This window comes from Strix uralensis, chromosome 11 (assembly GCF_047716275.1).
Source record: "Strix uralensis isolate ZFMK-TIS-50842 chromosome 11, bStrUra1, whole genome shotgun sequence".
Taxonomy (NCBI): domain Eukaryota; kingdom Metazoa; phylum Chordata; class Aves; order Strigiformes; family Strigidae; genus Strix; species Strix uralensis.
Window position 1 is genome coordinate 13,339,933 of NC_133982.1, and position 20,087 is coordinate 13,360,019.

The 20,087-nt window shown below is 43.5% G+C and overlaps 1 protein-coding gene across 1 annotated transcript in view; it reads right to left on the reverse strand.

The window, feature by feature from the left end:
• The window catches only part of LRRK1 (leucine rich repeat kinase 1), an 80,234-nt gene that overhangs the window by 21,108 nt on the left and 39,039 nt on the right, over nucleotides 1-20,087 (reverse strand). The window contains exons 12-22 of the mRNA XM_074880638.1: nucleotides 16,658-16,787; nucleotides 16,011-16,123; nucleotides 14,934-15,148; nucleotides 12,746-12,910; nucleotides 10,507-10,679; nucleotides 8,418-8,538; nucleotides 8,007-8,166; nucleotides 7,076-7,352; nucleotides 3,888-4,059; nucleotides 2,285-2,448; nucleotides 903-1,042 (exon numbers count right to left, since the gene is read on the reverse strand). Of these exons, the coding sequence (XP_074736739.1) occupies nucleotides 903-1,042; nucleotides 2,285-2,448; nucleotides 3,888-4,059; nucleotides 7,076-7,352; nucleotides 8,007-8,166; nucleotides 8,418-8,538; nucleotides 10,507-10,679; nucleotides 12,746-12,910; nucleotides 14,934-15,148; nucleotides 16,011-16,123; nucleotides 16,658-16,787 (1,830 nt within the window). The remainder of the gene's footprint in view (nucleotides 1-902; nucleotides 1,043-2,284; nucleotides 2,449-3,887; nucleotides 4,060-7,075; nucleotides 7,353-8,006; nucleotides 8,167-8,417; nucleotides 8,539-10,506; nucleotides 10,680-12,745; nucleotides 12,911-14,933; nucleotides 15,149-16,010; nucleotides 16,124-16,657; nucleotides 16,788-20,087) is intronic.

The window sequence follows — 20,087 nt, forward strand, 5'->3', positions numbered from 1 at the left end:
AGCCCCTCCGGGGGAAATGTGGATCCTACCAAGCCTAAACCTTTGGGAGGTTCACACCTCTCCTGCTGACTACAGAGGGATTTTGCGGTGACAGGCTCCATTAAATGCCTACAATTAGGCAGAGTGAAATACAGGCCTAGCCTTTGAAGTTATGACTCTTCTCAAGCTTCAGTTATTAACGTTATCATTATTTTAATCCAAAGGCAAATAAAATCTTCTTTTATCTTCATAACATGCAGAACATGAATATGTGAGAGTGCACAACTGTTTCCTCCAGAGAGCCTCCAATTAAGAGATTTTGGCACTGCTTTCTAGACCAGTGTGGGATGACAAAGAACAGTTCAGATTTTGTTTTGGTTTTAAACAAAGTGTATTGGGGTTGCAAACAGCCCGCTGGGTAACAGCAGGATCTGTGCTGATCAGAGGAAAAACAACTGCTGGAATCAAGGAAGTTACCTTGGCACAGAGTCCTTGGTATCATATTCACTCATGCCTCTCACATCATAAATTATAGGGTGTTAGAAATGGTGGGCAAATGCTGATCCCAACTGATGTAAAAACAAGTTCTGCCATCGAGGGACAGTGCCAAGTAGTTTGGGCCAAATCCTGTCCCTTCTATGAGCACTGGAAGAGTCTCCTGAACTCCTACAGAAGCAGGTCCTGTTCGAACTGTAATGTTTCACCTGTGCTTGCAGTGCCTGACAGACTGAAACACACACCGTCTGGACCAAGGTGTGCTGGCAAATAGTCTTGATCTGTCTGCAGGTTATCAGCTCTTCTCAAGCTTGTCAGAGCCTGAGGGGTCTTCAATTAACACACAATATTGCCTGGAGAGCTCTGTCAAAGAACCTTCTGTTAAAAAGACATTAATACTGCACAGAAAATGACAGTAGCTCTCTTACCAGGAAACCACTGGTCTATCAAAGAGTTGACGTGATCTGTGATGAATGCCATTGCTGAAAAGTCTCTCACTTCTGACTGGCAAATGATTTTAATTCCACCACTTTTTTTCTTTTTCCAGTTCACATCAGAAGACTCAACACTGTGTAAGAAAGCCAAAAGACAGCCACATGAAGCTTTTGTGAAGTATCAGTGTCAACAACTTCTTTCTCGCAGGAAAGATGAGTTACATAATAACAGTAGTTCATAAGTAATCAAAATAAAAAGCAATCTAGCTTTGAGGATGATTTTCAATTGTCTGTTCTGCAAATGACTTTCAGGAGAGAATTTTTACACAGAAATGCTGGTTGCTCACTATGGGTAAATGCTACAGAAGGTCAGACCCAGAGAAAACTCTGGTCTAACTGAACTGAGTATGATGGAGAGTTTTGACAAAAATGCCCCATACAGCGTGATGGAGCGCTTGGAGTTTTAAAAATCGGTAAAAAAAACTCCAGTGGCCTATTTCAAAAAATTGTTTGGAAAAGTTTATGGACGTAGTAATTTTTGTGCAATTCCCACCAAAAAAAAAAAATCTTTAATACAAAGAGTTGAGTTCTGTAACTCCCTGAAGTACATGGGGAGATAAGAGTATGACCACCACCACGGTCCAGAATTAAGGATTCCAGCCTGTGATTTGTAATGCCTGAGTCCAAGACTCTACTCAGCTGCAGACTGCCTAGGTGAACTCAGGACAGTCACTGTCTCCAACTGTGCAGCAGCACCAATGGTTCCTCCCTATCTTGCCAGGGACTGGAAGAGCTAATGCATCTGCAGATATTACAAAGATGAAAGGCTTTGAGGCTTTGAGAGCTACCTGCTCTCTGCATTTGTGAAAGAATAACGGACAGCAGGTTTTCTCCACGCTTGCAGTGAGCAGACACTCTGCCTTGGCCAGCTGAAACCAGTTGTCCATAGACCTTGTTGCACGCAGTCTGATAGCGCAGAAGCACCACCACTGATCTGGATTACTGCCACACAGTGGTGAAGTTTTAGGATTCAGTGAAAGTCACTGACCTAAGGAAATCTTTGCATGGGACAATGCATGATTTTATGCTGGCAAAGAGTTTTGCTCTGAATATTGCTTTCTGTTTTCAGGCCTCTTTAAATTTGTGGCTGCAATAACACAGAAGGGTGATATATTCAAAACTGCCAAACAATCAGTTGTTCATCATTTTTGTCACCAGTTGTTACCAGATGAGTTACGTCTATTAGAGGAGCCTCCTCTTCTACTGATGAGCGAGCATATAGCATGAGTCAGGCCCATTCATCTCCATTCAGATGATGCCTTTCACACACTCTATTAGTCCCCTGTCACGCATGCTGCATTATGAACACAAATTACCTAAGATAGCCTCCATCAAAGGTAACGAACAGACCTTCCTGCCAGTAAACAGTGTGAGTCCTTTTGACTCGGAACGTGCTGCAGCGGTTCCTTTGGGTGCCTGTGAAGCTGTAGATGGTCACCTTTTTGTTTCTCGTCTTCGTGTTCTTCTTGTTTTCAAAAAGCTGAAACAAGCAGAAAAGCATGAAAATCATTAAATTATGGAAATTTCTCATAAGGCTGTTATTTTAATCGAGCAGTAAGGTGACTTCTTTTTTTGGCTTTCACAGGTGCTGTCATACCTTTTCCATTAAAGAGTGACTTGTGCTCATAAAAAAAAAATTGCCATGGAATGAAAATACAGGAGTAAAAGTTGGTTTTGCAGCAACGGAAATATTTTTCATGCCACTCCAAAAGGAACAATTTCGCATCAGTGAACAAAGTTAATTCTATAACTGTGACATTTGTTATATGAATTCTGCATTTGCAAAAGTTTTATAAACCTGAAGAAAAGCTGAAAGTTCTAGTGAATGATTAAGTTTGCCCTCAATGTAGAGAGTTAACTTTTCCACCTGTTTCAGTGGGAGGAAGATGGCTTTTCTCCAAGACACTTCAGACCAGCACTTAGAGCAAAATGTATTTCTGTTTTAAAACCAAAGACTTAATCTGAAGAACTCCACTATACACATTGCTCAAGCGCTTATATGTCTGCAGACAGGTCTGACGCCTGGGATCCTTTCCACTCACTTCAGTGAGGACTGGATAAGGTCCCTAGCAAAGGTGCTCTAGGGTTATGTAGTGCCCATGAGAATGTAAGCAAGGGGTTGCCAAGACAGCCCGTTACAACAGGTAAAGTTATTACACAATTTGAGATGCCTGGAACACAGAGGACCTTCCAAAACAGGTATCATATTTTCCATGTTCTGTACATCAGTGACAGAACAGAGTTTAAATGGATAGCTGTTAAGAAGACACCACAGTAGTACTAAAAATATTTTGCAGGTATTTATTATGGTTTACAGCAGGGCTATGTTTTCAGATATAAGCTGCTGTAAAAATATGTCTGTAACAACATCAAAATTCACTTAGCTTTCAGAACCTTACAAATGCTACTTTAATGATTTGCATTCCACTTGCACTAGTAGGGTGCCTGCTTGCACTCATTATCCCATTAAGGCAACAGTCCTGTAATTTTCTTCTCATTTAAACCCATATAGATTCAGACAGCTGACTTTGGTGGAGCTGTTCCAGATCTCCACTGGCAAATGACGTGAGCAGAGTCTGGCCTAGTGGAATGGTCATGGACAAGAGCCGCAGGCAGAACTCCAATTACTTGTAATTGGAAGACGCTGGAGGTACTGAGACCTTCCAGGGGATCATGTTATAAAGAGGCTGTGGAGAATGCAGGCTTTCTTCCCAAGTGCCAATTAGTTGTTCTAAATGACACCTACTGTGAAAACAGAATCAGATTTTGATTGCAGAGTCTCATCTCTCCCTATTTACTCAAATGTTATGGAAGTCTGTGACTGGAGCAAGCTGGATGTGAAGAGACACCCACTTACACTTATATTGAACAACAACTTTAGCTGTCTTCTTTTGCTTGCAGAGAGATCCAGTAACCTACCTGGAGGTCCATCTCTGCCAGGCTGATTAACATTCGGGCTATGAATCTTTGCCAAAAGCCAACTGGGACAAAACTCATCTTGAAGACCCTTTGGACTGTGTTTGTGGTCTGGTGACAGAGCCCGTGGATATCTAATGCTGGCTTGGTAGGAAGCAGATGAGGGAGGAGGTAGCTGAAACACATCAAATTCAACAGCTCAAATTTTAGCTACAGCTTGTAACAGTGAGTACATTGTTGCTGGATAATAAGGCAATTCAGTCTCCAAAGAGATTTTTAATGGCACAGCCTACTGCGTATAAAAAAGCTTTTAGACTAAAGGCACTGCACCAATACATGGAGAAATTAATTTACACTATGGAAGCAAGCAGAGGCAAAATAGACATTACATAATTCAGCCAGGGCTATTGGACAGGGCTAAAATTGATGTAATGAGCAGGACATTTGTATAATCACAGATTAAATGCATTAAAATATAACAGTCATTAGAACAGCTGTGATGTTGGGACTAATTCTTTGGTATCTTTACTACTCTGCCCTGGTAGTAAGCAGAGAATTACAGCTGTGCTCCTATGTGGAACAGGAGATAAATGCAGAAACAATCTACAGCAGCTCAGCTTCCGTAAGCCCAGAAGGTGGGGAGAGAAGGTTTCATGGGAGGTAACAATAAGGCAGTTCCAGGCTGCAGGGACTGGACTGTGCTGCCTCTTATCCCAGTCCCAGAATGAGAACATCCTATGGTCAACATGACAGGGCTTCCTGCTGCACCATACTGCAGCTGATGGACACCTCCCACATCCCTGACAAACTCCCAGGGCAAGAGCTCACTTTGCCAGACTGATGCCAGCAGAGATATCACTCATCTTGCTCCGACTCCTCCTGCAATCAGGTTATTAGGTTTTTGCCCAAGTGTGGAGGAGACTCAGTGCTACCTGAGTCTGACCAGTCAGAACTACCAGAGCTACACTGGTGTAGAGGACCACAAAGTTTTCAAATTATTTTCAGATCTCCCAGTAAGCACAGAATATTCATTTGTCCTGATCTTTAGTATTTGGGAAGTTAAAGCCTTTTGGAAGACTAGAACTGTTTTGAAAACTATGAGTTTAGGGCTTCCAATACCTACCCATAAATCTCTTCACAGTGATACTCTTCTGTACCAAATACATTCCAAGATGCCTATACAATCAAAAGTTTCATTTGCTTATAAGCAGAAACACTGCTGTTTTATCAGCGTTGAGCCTGAGAAAATGTGTCAGCATCTGGGGCTCATCATTGACGGGCATAATGACAGCAAGGAGGCAAATGGCCAAGGGACTTGACCAAAATAACAGTGGCAGGGACTAGACACACAACTAGAACTAATGTCGAGTCCAAATCCAATGCTTTAAGCCTGTCACGTTTTCTCTCTAGCAGCTGCAGTATTCTGTAAAACTTGAAATATCAGCTCAGAAAAAACAGCCATCACTAGACAACAGCTCTCTCCATGTGTCACAGTCCATAACATCTGATGACATTTTACATGATCAAATTATCCGTTCCATGAAACCTCTTTGGAATGTAAAACTGATAAAAATTTCTCTTCACTTATAAATTACAAGAATAATGGTCATACTTTCAACCCTATTTTAACAAGCAGAACAAAGCTAAATTACATGCACCTTAGGCAGAAAAGTGGAGTGCACCAAACTAAAAAGTTCTTGCTCTGTAAAGGTACTGGATTCATCATATGACAGCCAGTAAATTTTCCTCAGCAAATCCAAGAAAGGGTCTAGGAGTATAAGAAGACCAGTGAGGCCCTTCTGCACCACAACTATACAGTGGATTATAATACAGATGGTGATTCAATGCTCTTGAACAACAGCCAATGCAAATTTTGAAAATATGTGAAACATGCCCTCATCCACCCTTTCAGAACAGAAACTGGCAGCTGCTTTCTCTACTGACTGCACAGAAACTCTATCTGGCAATCTAGACAATAATTGCAGAAGCGCAGTAACAAATAACTGCTCTGTGTCTGGCTAGTACATTAAATTAATCCAACCTGCTATAGCTACAGTCCATCAGTGGGAAGAATATTCTGCTAATGTGGCTTGGATCGCTCTAAAAAAGATTGGGCAGGCCATGAAAAAGCAGTTTCCTTGTTCCCGAGGCACAGACAATGTAATTGCCTTGGAGAAAAATGGCAGATAGTGACAAGGAGTCCAAAAGGCATTTTGGACCAAGCAGAAACATTGCTGCTTTATCTGTGTTAAGCCTGAGAAAATTTGTTGGCATCCGGGACTGGATAAGTGACAGGCATAATGACAGCACAGAGAATGCTGCACTTGTGCTGGCATTCAGAGCTCCCGAGAGGCTCAGGGCGACGCAGCCATGCTGTCCTGGAAGAGCAAGGAAGTGAAATGCAAATGCCACATAAAAAGTGCAATACAACTATGGTTTCACCGTTAACGCAACAACAGGCTGTCGCCAAGCAGATGGGAGAGAGAAAAATAGCAGGGAACTCTGCCCAGAGGAAAAGAGATCGGGGGGCAGAGGGGAGGAGGACTCATTAACATTTAAAGAGAATGAGGTTTCCTAGACCGTTTCTAGGAAAACTATTGATCAACACCTATTGAGGCTAAAAACTAAGAAAATCACATTGCTACTGACGCTACACTTCCCTGATTTCACTAGAAATAAAACACTACTACTTTCAGGACTGACATAATTATTGATTACCCAAAGTTTTCTGCCATACTCTGGAGTGAGGATCTTTCACTGGAAACAGATGATTCCAGCCCATCTATATTTCAGGCCGGGCAGCCACGAGCCTCACATCCTCTCTCAGCTGCAGCTGCGCTGGCTGAGCGCTTACAGCTTCCACCTGCTCATCGCCACATCCCCGGCGGCGGTGTCACCACCCCTCCGTGCTGGTGGCTGAGCCTGTCACCAGCCTCAATGCACCGAGTGGACAAAGACCTGCTTTGGAAAGTTTTCAAACTCAGCTTGTTTGGACCAAAGGATGCTCATGCCAGGAAATACAGCCCAAATGGATGGGTGCCTTCCATTACGCTGTTTAATACACTCAAATATTTTCTTACAGCAAGATCCTTGTCAAGACAACCGCTTATACTGACAAAGCCTGTTAATATCCACTGATTAAATGGCCATTTTTCTCCAGCATGGCTAAGCCTCTCCAATTATCAACGTACCTGTTATTGGCCACAGGCAGTGCAATTTCAAACTTGGCCAAGAACTGGAAGTACTGCTCTTCGGTTTGCTCTGTGAAGCCTGTCCCAACCAGCAGCATCCTGAGATCCTCTGCTCTGATGACTCCATTCTTAGCTACAGACTTGGAGCTCTTGATGTTGAAAATCCTCTGTAGACACTCTGAGAGCCAGACGGGGTCAAGGAAGTAGAGGTTTCTCAGGCCATGGCTAGTGTCTGGGAAGTGCAGTAGTGTACCTGTTTCTATGAGAAAATTAATCGCTGCAAAAAATAAAGAATCGTAGATTAGCAATAGACCAGCATTAGGAAACCACAGTGCAGATGAATAAGATTATGAGGCAGTCTGTGCAGTTTTATACATACCAGATATAGCCAGGACATAGCCAAGCCGAGAATAACATTTATCTGAGGAGTGCTGCTATCTGGCACTCCACTTGTAAAACCCATATCTCGCTGCTTTACAGTTAGTATTTCTGTCCCCATCACACCTCCCCTTTACCCTCCTCCTGCCAGCCTCACAGGGAAGGGCTCACCCTGGCTCCTGCACAGCAAGGCCTCCGTGAAGATCACAGGACTGAGGCCCTACAGAGAAGACAGCCTTGAAACTATGGCAACCCTCATTCTTCACAGAGCAGAAATAAAATCAGACAAAGCTTGTTTTAAAAAAAATTTAAAAATATAATAGCCTCAGACCATCCTAGAAACTTCCAAGTCCTCTCCCCAAAGCCTCATTATTAATTTTACATCTTACCCATTTCCAAAGTGACCTCTACACAGGTGTAGAACACTCTGTAACTGGTTTTTTTGAACAGCAATTATCTGGTGGGCTTTCCCCCCCCCATTTTTTTATTCATGAATATTTCAATTGGTCACACATATTGATTTCCAAGAAACTACTGGTCTGCTCTGACCTACCAGTCTGCAAGTCTTCGTAGTCTTTGATATCATTTCCAGGCGTTTGCTCAATGATCAATTCTATCTGTCTGTCTGTTAAATACTGTACATCATCATTCTGACTTCTTCTATGCTGTTCTGCAAGGACAGCTTCTTGAAGACTAAGGTAACTTCTTGGTATCTGTAAGTCACACGAGAAAAATAGCAGGATCAGTATCAGACAGCAATCACTCTGCTGGAGATGAATTGCTAAGTCATCTCCCCTTTACAGGGATCTTTTAGTGCTGTCTTTTCCCAAAGCCAGACAGTCATCTTACATGCTTCACATGCCTTCTGCACCAACAGTAACTCCTAATGTTTACCTCCCAGTCCAAACCCAAGCCCAACAAAAGCCCCCCTTTGGCAAGGATCACTAGGAAGCGCAGTTCTCACCAATCTCCCTGCAAGTTTCTGTGAGCAAATTGAGCTGCCGACATCCTTCATGTTGCAAGTGACATGAAAAATCAGCTGTCGGAGTCCATCGAGGCCTTCCAGAGTCTTACAAGAGAGCTCACTGCAAAAGTCATGCAAGGATGAAGATTATCAAACCTTATCAGCACACTGGCTTCCTTTCCAGGCTCACTTTCTCTAATCAGTGACTTTAAATTTCCTGTGTCAGATGAATGGGAAGAAGGCTGTCAGTGAGCATTTTCAGCTTTGGAGAAAAATATGAAGAAGCCTGAAAAAGATGTATTAGGCTAAGTTCTGCTCTGCCTGCTTCATTCACTGTGCGCTGCTCTTCTGTCCTCTCTGCACCGTGACCTCTGGGGACTTCCCTGCCACATTGACCAAAATTATCACCCTTTTTCCCTCCAGTGCTGCACACATCCTGGAAGGGGCTGAAGGAAGGAGGAAAACACTACTCTCCAGCAATCACTGGAGACGAGTCCAGTTCTCCTCGGCTCAGATCAAAGAGGCACGATGATGACTACCAGACACCTTTTCCCACCCTCATTCTGGCCCTTGCTCAGCTGGATCCTGTGATCTGGGAATTGATGCTTAGATCCTAAAAGCTGGCCTTCATCATCTCTTTACAGCTAAAAACCTGCTCTCTCCAGCTCCTACTATTTTTGGCCTTTTTGTGGGCTGAACAAAAACGGTTCTCTTCCACTTTCCCCAACAAAGGGTCTTTCTAACTGATCCTACACATGTTCCTGTGGCAGACAGAAAATCCTTTTCTAAAGCAATATGGTTTATCTTAAACCTCAGCCATCAGTGTCACCGGGAAGCGTGCACACACTGGGATGCTGGAGGACCAGCAAGATAAAAGCAATCCGAGCTCACCCACACAAGCTTTTCACAACACACTCTCCTCACACTCCTCCGGCTGCCCGGAGCGCTGCTAAGAGGAGCCCCATCCGGGTGGATGATGGGGTGTGAAGGAGAGGCACAGGAGGGAGGAGGTACAAAATCAGGCACAACTCCAACTGGGAGGAAATGTAGGGGAAAAGGAAGGTGAAGAAGGGGAACATGCAGGATGTGTGGCAGGGTGAAGGAAAGTCCCCTTGAGAAAGAATGATTGCAATCATGTTAGGATGCTCTGTGGTGATGGGAAAAGAGGTTTGAGGAGACTGAACCACAAGGCTTTCTCTTTCTGTGAGTCTCTGTGCCTCACACTGGCTCCCTGGTACTCCTCCTAACAGGGAAGAGCCAGCTGGGATGCCCGTCGCAGCACTTGTGTCTGCAGAACAGAGTGTGGGGGGTCTCCTGATGACTCTACCAGGCAGCAGCTGCAAAGCGCTAGGGGCACTGCAGCGCCCTTCTTTACTTGCCAGCTGCCACCTGCTCTTGCCCCAGGCATTGGCGATTTCACAGTCTGGTGCCAGCCTGCTGCATCCACACTCCCTGCCATGCTGTGCACCTCCCTCAGCTGACAGACCCGCTTCTTTCCCAGCCAGAGAAGCCTCCTCTTTCCCAAGGGCATCCATGGCCTGACACTGATCTTCCAGACAGCACCACCCCTCCGTTATCACACCCGGAGAACTCTGATGGCAGAGGTTTGGACTGCCAGGGGCTCAGGGGGCTGACCCACTCCTCGCCCTGCCAACACCGCCATGTGAGCTGCGTCCTCACGTCAGGTAGCAAGAGGTTCCCACACAGCCTCCCCTTTACAAACCCACAGCACCCACTCTCTAACAGTCATGCTCTCAAGCTCTGCAGCATTAATTACCCAATCTGTACCTTCTCTTGTTGTGACTAATAAACTGTATCACTGTTTAATGGTGAGACACCTGAGTGGAGCACTAAAACAGGCTGGCCAAGGTCATGACTTTGGAGCTGCCAGCTCTCAGACCCACAATCAGACCCCTGAGCAACACTGAACTTCTCTCTGATTATACTACATTATCTCAGTCAAAAATAGATTAAATGCAATGCTGACAAGTCTTTAAATCAGTTCTGTTGCCAAGGAGATCAAGTAATACAAAATGGTTTAAAGTGACATAAAATAGTGACAGAGCTTCATAAAGGCACAAGTACTTACTGCAGGTGCTTGAATGTGATATCTGGGAAGCCAGTTGCTCTGGATCCAGAAGGAGACCGACAGAGAGCCAAGACGTATGCCCTCAGAGTTGCTATTCTCTCAACACGGAATTTAGTTTCAATTAAATCAAGGTGTGTTCCTACCACTAACACCACTGAATTTGGAGCTTTGGCCTGTAAGAGAAAACACTGACAATGATCTCACCCAGATTATGTGGTGGTAAATTCAGTGAGGGCATGTGCAAAGAATAATATTTAAGAGGAGGTATTCATATACATAAATAAAATGGAATATATATATAAAATGGATGCAACCTGTCATGGCAGCTTGACAACGGCAACAAGTGATGGGGGTATTACAGAAGTTCTCCTGCAGAATAGGGCTTAATCATCTGCTGCTACTGCAGAGCAAGAAACTGTCAGTTTGGGTTTATGACACCAGGGCTTAACATAAAGGGAGTTGCCATGTGCTATTAAGTTGCTACAGGACAGCTAAATGATGGGAACTATTTCTGCCAAGACAAAAGAAGAGAAATTAGCTTAACATGTAGCCAGATCTAACTCTGACATCCTGAAAAAGGCTAGAATCTGGAATAGATACCTGGGGAAGTTTTACAAACTTTTTCACTGGAGGTACCTGGAGAGGTGAGATAAACTGCTAGAAAAGTCTAAATCTACTTAATCCTGAATCAGTGCAAAGGAATGGTTTAGATGATCTCGTGGTTTCTTCCAACCCCTCCATGATTGTATTACAGCACTGGAATGTATCCATATTTCAGGGAACACGCTGCCAAATACAATGGGATTGCACAGGCTTAAGCAGGGATCAGCCTGCTGATCCAAATGACTTTGACCACAGAAGAATATTCAGATGCAGAAATATATGCTTATTTGCACTCAATCTGTTTCTCTCTTATGATGCCCACTGAAATCTCCTAACCCGAATGACACCAAACTTGAACTCTGTGCAGACACAGGAGTGATGGATGTACCAAGTCAGACCCAAGGTTCCACTTGGCCCAATGTTCTGCCTGGAGGCTAACGAAGAGTATAGGCACAGTGTAAGCATGTAGAGATTTTCCCTGGTGTGCTCTCCCAGCACTCGGAAGCCTGCAGCTCACCAACTTTCTGAGCATGAGACAGTATCTCTGAATTACTAGCACTTGATGGATTTTTCTTCCACCAGTCTGCTTTTTCAACTTCTGACACTCACAGCACATTGTAGTTCCAATAAATTCCACAGGTTAGCTATCTGTCATGTTTAGGATACCTCCTACTGTTTGTTTCAAAGCTACCATCTCATTATTTCATTTGATCCCTTCTAATTCTTCTACTGTAAAAGACCATGAACAAAGACTCCCTTCTGGTTTTCTCCTTACCCCGGTAAGTCTACGTGCAGCCCTCCTCACTTGCCTCTTTCCCAAGTTGAAAAGGCCTAATCTATTTAATCACTGTGCACCCAGAAACTTTTCCATTCTTTTAACCATCATTGTTCATCTTTGTCTGTATCTCTTCTGATGCTACTGTGTGCTTGCTGAGATGTATTAAGGACACAGGCACATCATACATTTTTGAAATATCATAATTATGCTTTTGGCTTTGTTACCTAGTTCAGGGTTTTGATTGCTGCTGACCATAAAGTTAATATTTTTGTAATGTCAAGATGTTTCTTTTTTGAGAGGCACTAGCTTAGAGTCCATTTTTGTGTATGTAACATTAGGACAGATATCAAATAATAAATATTTACAAAAAATTATGAACATGGTATTATAAAAATCAATCAACAGCAACGAATTCACTGCAGCTCTGAGTCTCATCTGAGAGCTGTCTGGGAGATACTCTCTAGCTTACCTGAATCTAAAGTGCTAAAAATATAACCTCAAGACTAATGTGTGTCTAACCCACACAAGAAACAAAAAGCTTCAAACCCTCCTCAGAGCACAGTGTGGTCAAACACTAATTCCAAAATAAGTATGTTCAGCCTTACTTAGCGAGGGTTTATAAATCAGCTTTTGTTTCATTCTCTGATGTGTGTGAGGCAGAACAAAGCAAATGATAAATTTAAACCGTTAAATATAGCGATACGCCTACAGCATAATGGAAAATTAATTCCAAAAGCTATGCAAAATTCATAGCTTGCGGAGTTTTTAGAAGCAGACCAAAAAGAATCTGTAATATCACATATCTGTGTGCTACTACTTGATAAATAGATACCCCAGAGTCCACCAGTGACTTCTTACCTCAATGTTCAGCAACCAGAACTGTAAGTTTGCCACAGCTTCTTCCCCCAGTGCCAAGTTCCATACAACTATGTACAATGCTTTGTCTGTGAAGAAACACTGATTGACTGTAGACATGCTTGCTGGGCCTCCGATATCCCAGACATTGAACTCCACTGAATCAACCTACTTAGACAAAGAGAAGTGTTCAAATCAAACGGTTGCAGTAAATCACAGGGAGATAATAGCTGAAGTATAAACCTACGCCTGCATAATGTATGACACAAGAAGGGTTTCAATGTCCTAATTGTGCCTCCAGGAAAGAAAAATCAACAAGCAATTGTTAAGCATGGCTACCACTTCCCCACAGGAAATCAAGACTAATTACTTGCTGCTAAAACGATAGAGGTGCCCTTGATGCTGGTAAATCTCCAGTTAATGCTGTGGATTCTCCAGTACAAACAAGGGTCTCATTCTGAGCCCTGTATTTCACTGCATCTGGAATAGAAACTGTTTCATCCTTGTCTGTGCCACGCTCGACAGGACGGTTGAAGCTACTTATCTGCTACTGCTATGGGGAACAGGAAACCCCCTGCTGAAATCACTTCCACTGAGCTCAGTCCTAACTGAGCCAAACAGAATATAGATGCTCAGGAGATGGGAAACTTCTCAAGCCTTTCATGAACACCTCCTGCACGTTGCTCAGAGGCTTTTGAAGTGTGTGTCGCACCAGAGATGGGCCAGAATTACAGCTACTGTAGATCAGACTCACTAATTTTTTGGGGAACATGTAAATGGAGGCCTCTCTAGCTCTGGCTCTCTTCCAAGTATCTCAGCATCCATTCTTCCATGCAGCCCCCTGCAACAGCACTAAGAGGGAGCACAGCTCTCTGCTTAAACTGTATTCAGGCTCCCAGCTGCAGCAGGAAGCACCTACATACCTTGGAGGCTCTGTCCCTCCATCACTTGGCCCTGGGGAGGCAAGAGGCCTGTGACTGAGCAGAAAACCAAACCCTGCTCCAACCACCATCCTCAGAGCATCATGTAACACTGAGTGGGCTCCTTTTACTGGTCCAGGTCCAAGTACGGACTGATCCCACATGACAAGTTACCCTATGAGATTTCAGCAAGCAGCTAAGTATCTCAGTAGGGCTCTGATTTCCTAGCATAGTCCCAGCTTGAAATCTTCCAGAAATAGCTGGAAGAACTTCCATATTGTTTAAACCAAGCCCTAACTAGCACCAGGACTGCTTTGTTCATCCAAAAGACCTTCAGCTGTGGGTACTTGTATGGAGAGACAGAGAGGTCAGCATCTTGATCCCACTTCAGGTCTCTGATGCTGTCTAGGTTTTTATTTTATTCAATTGCTCTTCAACACAAAACGCACAAATCCCTTCTCCCACCAAAGTCTTCTCTTTATAGAGTTATGCTTGCTCTTTTTCTTTCTGTCTCTGGCCTGGCACTCTTCGCTGTAGAATAGCTGAACTCAGCAGGCTTCTCCAGCCCTTCCAAAACAGTCTGGTGGTCTCAGCTCTCATCTGGGAAGGGAGAGCCACGCGTTTGCACACCCTCAGCTCTGACAAGACCTCAGGACCAATTCTGCATGCTCTAATCCCTGTGTTACTATGCAGGCGGTGGACAGGCCCACCTACAAATGCTTGAATGAATTCAGTGCTGTCCAAATGAGTTCAGTATGGGTTGACACACTCCCTGAATGAACCACCTGAGGTTTGGGTGTTTAAGGTGTGCCTTAGACATCCCTGGATCACACCAGAGGTCGGGCATCCTACTTTCCACCCACCTTCCCCACCTAGGACAGTTCTGATATCAAGGGAGTCCAGCTTTAGGTACTGATGTCCCATTTTCTGGCCCCAAATGAAAGGAGAATCTGCTTTATAGAAGTTGATTTAAAACATTCTGTCAGAATCAGTGTCCAAAAACCACCCGAGCTGGGAGAGCCAGAATTCAGGCAGTCTATACATGGCTCTTTGTCTTTAGGATACAAAGTTGAGTGCTTAAGACAACACAACTGTCCTCCACTATCAACTGGAAATGAAACAGAGGAATTGTGATGGGTCTAAAAACATGTCACATGGCTCACAGGTAATGGAAACTGTTCTTTGTAAAAGGGCAAGCAATTTCAGCCCAAAAGGGACACTGCGGGGCTCAAACATCCCACTGGGGCTAAGGATCTTCGATTGTTTTTCACCTTTGCCTTGTGTCCCACTGGCTTGGGGAGCTCCCATTTTGTTGTACGTATGGTGGCATCGCTGTGCATCATCTGAGGGACTTTTCCTGTCTGTAGGATCTCAATCAGCGTTGACTTTCCCTGTCGTGGAGGACCGATGATGATCATCTTCATTAGCTTACACTTTTCAGCTTTGCGCAGCTGTGCTCTTAAGTACGCCAGCACTGTTTTAGGGCCTATGGGGGGAAATTGAACAGGCTTTATCTGTGGTTAGCAGTTACAAATGTACATATGTATAGCAGGCCTGCACAAAACCTACTGCTGTAGACACATCAGCTGAATTAATATTTTCCCTGCAGTTTCACTGTGGGCTGAGACAACCCGGAGAATAAACAAAGAAACCTCTAGTGGACAAACCTGAGACAGAGACCCCAGACAAAAGGTCACTGCTCTGAGACTCTACAATGGAGCACTGTAAGAAGAAACAAATGCTGTGGCTTGTATGCTTCAGAAGCTCAAAGGAAACATAAAATACTAATTTAGTATTGGAAAATACTCATTTTTTCCTTCTACTTTTATGTTTCCAGTTAAAATTAGATTTAGGCTTCAACAGCGTGCTGGAGAAGGAATAACTCCTAATAACTTTGTTCCCACAGGATTTTCTTATTAAAACACACAAAAAAGAAGACAGTATTGTAATAGATCCAAAAACCTAGCAGTTTACAATAAAGTCACTTCAATGTGACTGACTGCTGATCCTAAACACTTCAGTCTTTAGAAAGACCGTCTAAATACCCGAAAACATACACATTCAGGAAGTAAGCCATGGAATTTATCTGCCATGCATTCTGCAAATGAAATACTGCATTTATAAGTCATCGTTTTAACATGTGATCTATCTTAAATTGATCATATAGCCAGAGCTTAGCACCGATTATCAAATTTGCAAATATGCGTAGGAGGTTTCCCTATGCAATTCCAGTTAACCACAACAAGGGTTTGGGCACACAGTCTGTTCCTGTTCAGGACCGTTAAAAGGAAGCGATTTTCGTTATAAGTTCAGTCAATTTAATAAAGAACACACAGGATCAGCCTTACCCTCTTTTCTGATCTCTGCAGGAACGTTACTGATATTTAGTTCCTCGATATCCAGCTGCCAGAGATTAGCCAGCTGTCCAAGTTCTGGAGGAAGCTCTCGGATACCAGGGTTACTGTACAAAAACAAATAAATCTACCAACAACCAGGCTTTGTGTGTAAGTAGCTGCTCTCACGGACTCTCAGATTACACTATTCTCTCCTTGCAGAAATCTTCCATTAACATTTTAATAAGACTACTCAGCACTTTAATAGTAATTTCCATCCTAAAAGTGATGTATAACCTCAATTTATCCTCTGAGGCAGACAAATGTAATCATCTTTACTGGATAGTTGAGGAAATAAAGGCAAAAATTATGAGTTATTGACTCTAATGCTATAGAAGCTGACAGCAAAAAGCCAGAATGAACTAGAGGCACATTAGATTCCCAGGCCTGTGTTCAAAGCATTAGATCATCTTCCCTAATTCAAAAGGCCAGCCTTCTCCTTATCTAAAGCAAATGATGGACACAGTTCTAGTAAGGGGCTGACTATTTCCAGTTTTTTGACTTCAAAAGCACTGGACGTCTGGGGTGGGGCTCCACGGAAGACTGGTCACTAAAACAACATGGAAATAATACTGCATAGCTTTTCCAGGACATGGACTTACTTTCCTAAATAAAGTTCTGTTAAACCTTTTAGAAGGCAAACGGACTGCGGGACAGAGTCCAGCTGATTGTCGTTCAGATAAAGGACTTCCAGAGAATCACTCAGAAATGCTGGAAACTCCAAAAAAGGACCTGGAACAAGACAGGAAACAAACTGCACCTTTAAAACATAACAGACACCAAGGCTCTCAACCAAGAGCCTTCACCTTAACTTTGTAGGCAGGACATGAGGTCATGTTCCTTGGCAGGAAACACCATGAAGCAAGAGCAGAAAAGCAAATGGCCTGCAATGGTGATCAAACATCAATGCTCACATCTCAATTTTTTAAAATCACGATGATGCATGTGTTTGAAGACAACATTCTCCATGACTTCTGGGGTGCTGAGGGAGGAACTCTAGGTCTTCCAAGACAACTACACATCAGAGGATGAGTGCATTATATTTCTTGCTGTTGAATAACTGGTAATACCTTGCAAACTGTCCCTATTCCAGCCTAACAGCTGGCAGTGAAAGGGCATACCAAGGGTGGTTCTCAACATGTTTTTTCCATGTTGCCTGAGAAAAGCCAGAAGCTGGTCAGAATTTACATTCAGGCCCCCACATTGTATCCTGGAGCAATTTATGGTGGATCAAAGTCAGTAACAACAGAGAAGAAAACCCAAATTGCAGCTGACAGACTGCAAATCTATGCTGCCTCTAAAACACTGCTCGCATTTGCCCCTCTGTTCTGTTTTAGACTGCAAGGTCTCAGAGCACTTCAGACTTCCTACATGTCTGAGCAGCAACTAGCATATCTGGGGAGCAACCCAAGCAATAATAGCAACAACTGCATGGCTGAGTTGCTGCTGGTGGAGAGGTTCAAACAAAGGGAAATTCAGCTGGTTCCAAAGAGCATCATTTTGCTCCACAAATTACTCCAGGGATAGCGGCATGAAAAGCTGCCATGAATTGTGTTGCTGTCTTAAGAGTGTCACATGTATCTACCAAGAAGCGTCCTGAAGTCAAGGAAAACTAGGCCACACAGGGACAAGCAGATTCTGAGTCTCTAATTATGAAAGTACAACCAGCACCATCTGCTGCCTCCACAGTCAATAAAAGCAACTCCCTGAGATGCGAGACACACCCTTCCTCAAGGATAGGACAGTTGCACTTCCACCAAGATCTGCTTCCCTTACAGAGAAGACTTGAGGAATTGTAACTAGACTTAGCTGAAAAAGAGGGAAAAAAAAAAAGAAAATGGAAGAGGTCTTCTCAGGAGAAAATTCCCCAGTCCTAATATTAACAGCATTTCTAGCCTGAGCTGTGATCAGAAGAAGAGTAAGATAGAGTCCTACTGTCTGCAGGGGTGTTTTATATACGTGACAGGACTGTCTGGTGTGGGCAGGCTGTCACAGTCTGCCTTTGAGTTTTCAAATAAAAAATCATCTTTGGGATTATTTTAGGAGAACAGCAGGCTTATTCATGGACTCAATTCACTTCCTTTCTGGCTCATCGCTGGACTTAAACTTTTCATTGTTCCTCTTCAGCACGCACCTAGGCACAGACAGATTTAGTCCCTCTTGGACACACAGGAGCAAACACCTAAAATAGCAGCAATACTCTCAATTCACCAAAGAGTCCCAGGTGGAAAGGAGTGTACTATATTGGAAGCAAGCTCGAGGTGTTTATGAATTGTAATTATTTATTCATGAGTTATTTATGATTTCTCTGGCTTGAGCTCAAATTTTCTTTTAAAGAACTGTAGAAAACTTAAAACAAATCCCATCTTGAAAATATATTTTTGGATGAATAAACGCCACCAGCACCACATACGTGTGCAAGAAGTTATTCTGAGATTTATCAATCAAGTATAGTGAGCATCCATAAATTATTCTCTTTATATAATCTAGACTTAAGTAAATAGCTTTGTTGGTAAAATTATATGAAAACCTGCCCCCCACCTCGCTAGGAGACTTCTGTGAGCAGCTGATGTACTCCAGCTTCTGTTTTCTCTCGATGTTCTTTAAATTCTTGGCCACATCCTCTAGTCTCACCAAGCTATACTTGGCAGAGGAACAGAGAGAAAAAGATGAGCTGGCTTTGCTCTGTCTCTGTGGCTATTCAAGCATGGCACCAGCCAGGTGGGCTGCTCCATGCCCTCCTGCAACCTGAGGCAACCTCAGGCAGCTCAAAGTGGCACCAGGGCATTATGTGCCACAGCTTTTCAAATGGTACTAATGCAGAGTCCACCCCCTCTTTATGTAGAGGGCTTATGTTGGGTTTACAGCATGTAGAAATTTTCATTAGGACAGCAATTCCCTTTTATAGCTGGTTTTAGCTGCTTTTGCCTGCTGCTCCTGCCCTTCTCTGCCCATTGGGAAATGTTGCTGTAGCACTTCACAGAGAAGCTCTGAGGATATGTCAGACTCCACAGATTCACAAGATTCAGACTCCTTTTCCAATTCTTCCATGTTCAGGATTTCACCAGTGACACAGCACTTCTATTTCCATTTCCCATTTTCAAAACAATGCAGACCGATCCTTTCTCCTCCTTAGGGTGCACGTACAAGACTTGCTGCACAGCAGCCTCTACTTCCACAGACAGAAAAGTGAGGTAGGATTAGCCTTCCCTGGAGGTCCAGGTAGAGCCTCTGCCTCCCAGGTGAGCAGACTGGAGCAGACTATAGCTATGGCTGTACTGGGTGCATTTACCAATTTTACCTATTCACGCTGACCTGAGATCATCCACCATTTTCAGGGGAACTGAGGAAAGCATTTGCTGCAGGAGGGCCTCCCCCTCCTGCGAGCAGCTGAGGGCTGCTCGGATGTGCGTCATGAAGACGCCAGCTCTATTCCAGTCTGCGATTTGCAAAGAATGCTTTAGAGCAAGCTATTCTTCAGGCAGCCGAGAGCAAGAAAGCTCTCCAAGGGCTTTAAAATAAAACAAACAAACAAAAAGAAATGCTGATGAATCCCACAGAGAGCAGGAAGCAGTGCAAATATCTTCACATATTCCTTTGTTCTCTCTGGGATTTCACGTGCGCTAATCCACAACGTCTCCTCTGCTCTGCCCCAAACTGTGGGTGCAAATCACATAGACAGGGGAAACCAGGCAATTTTCAAATTCAGCAACAGAAACAATCCTAGGAGTAATAAGACTAATTATGGGTTAATTTCCCTTCAACATACCAGTTAGTACTCTGGCTAAAAAGAATAACCTTCATGAAAAGAATAAAAGCTCAGTGAAAGAAACAGGTTTCACTCATTCTTCATCTTTCTATATTGATGGTACCAACCAGCCTCACCATTTCTTTAGAAACATTTTACCTAAACATACTTCCTGCTAATTTAAATGCTGTTGCACTTTAAATTGTGGATGAATTTACACTGATTTCCCTCCAGCCAAACTCCACAGATTCCTGCTGCTTCACGGCTCACCTGGCATCCTCAGC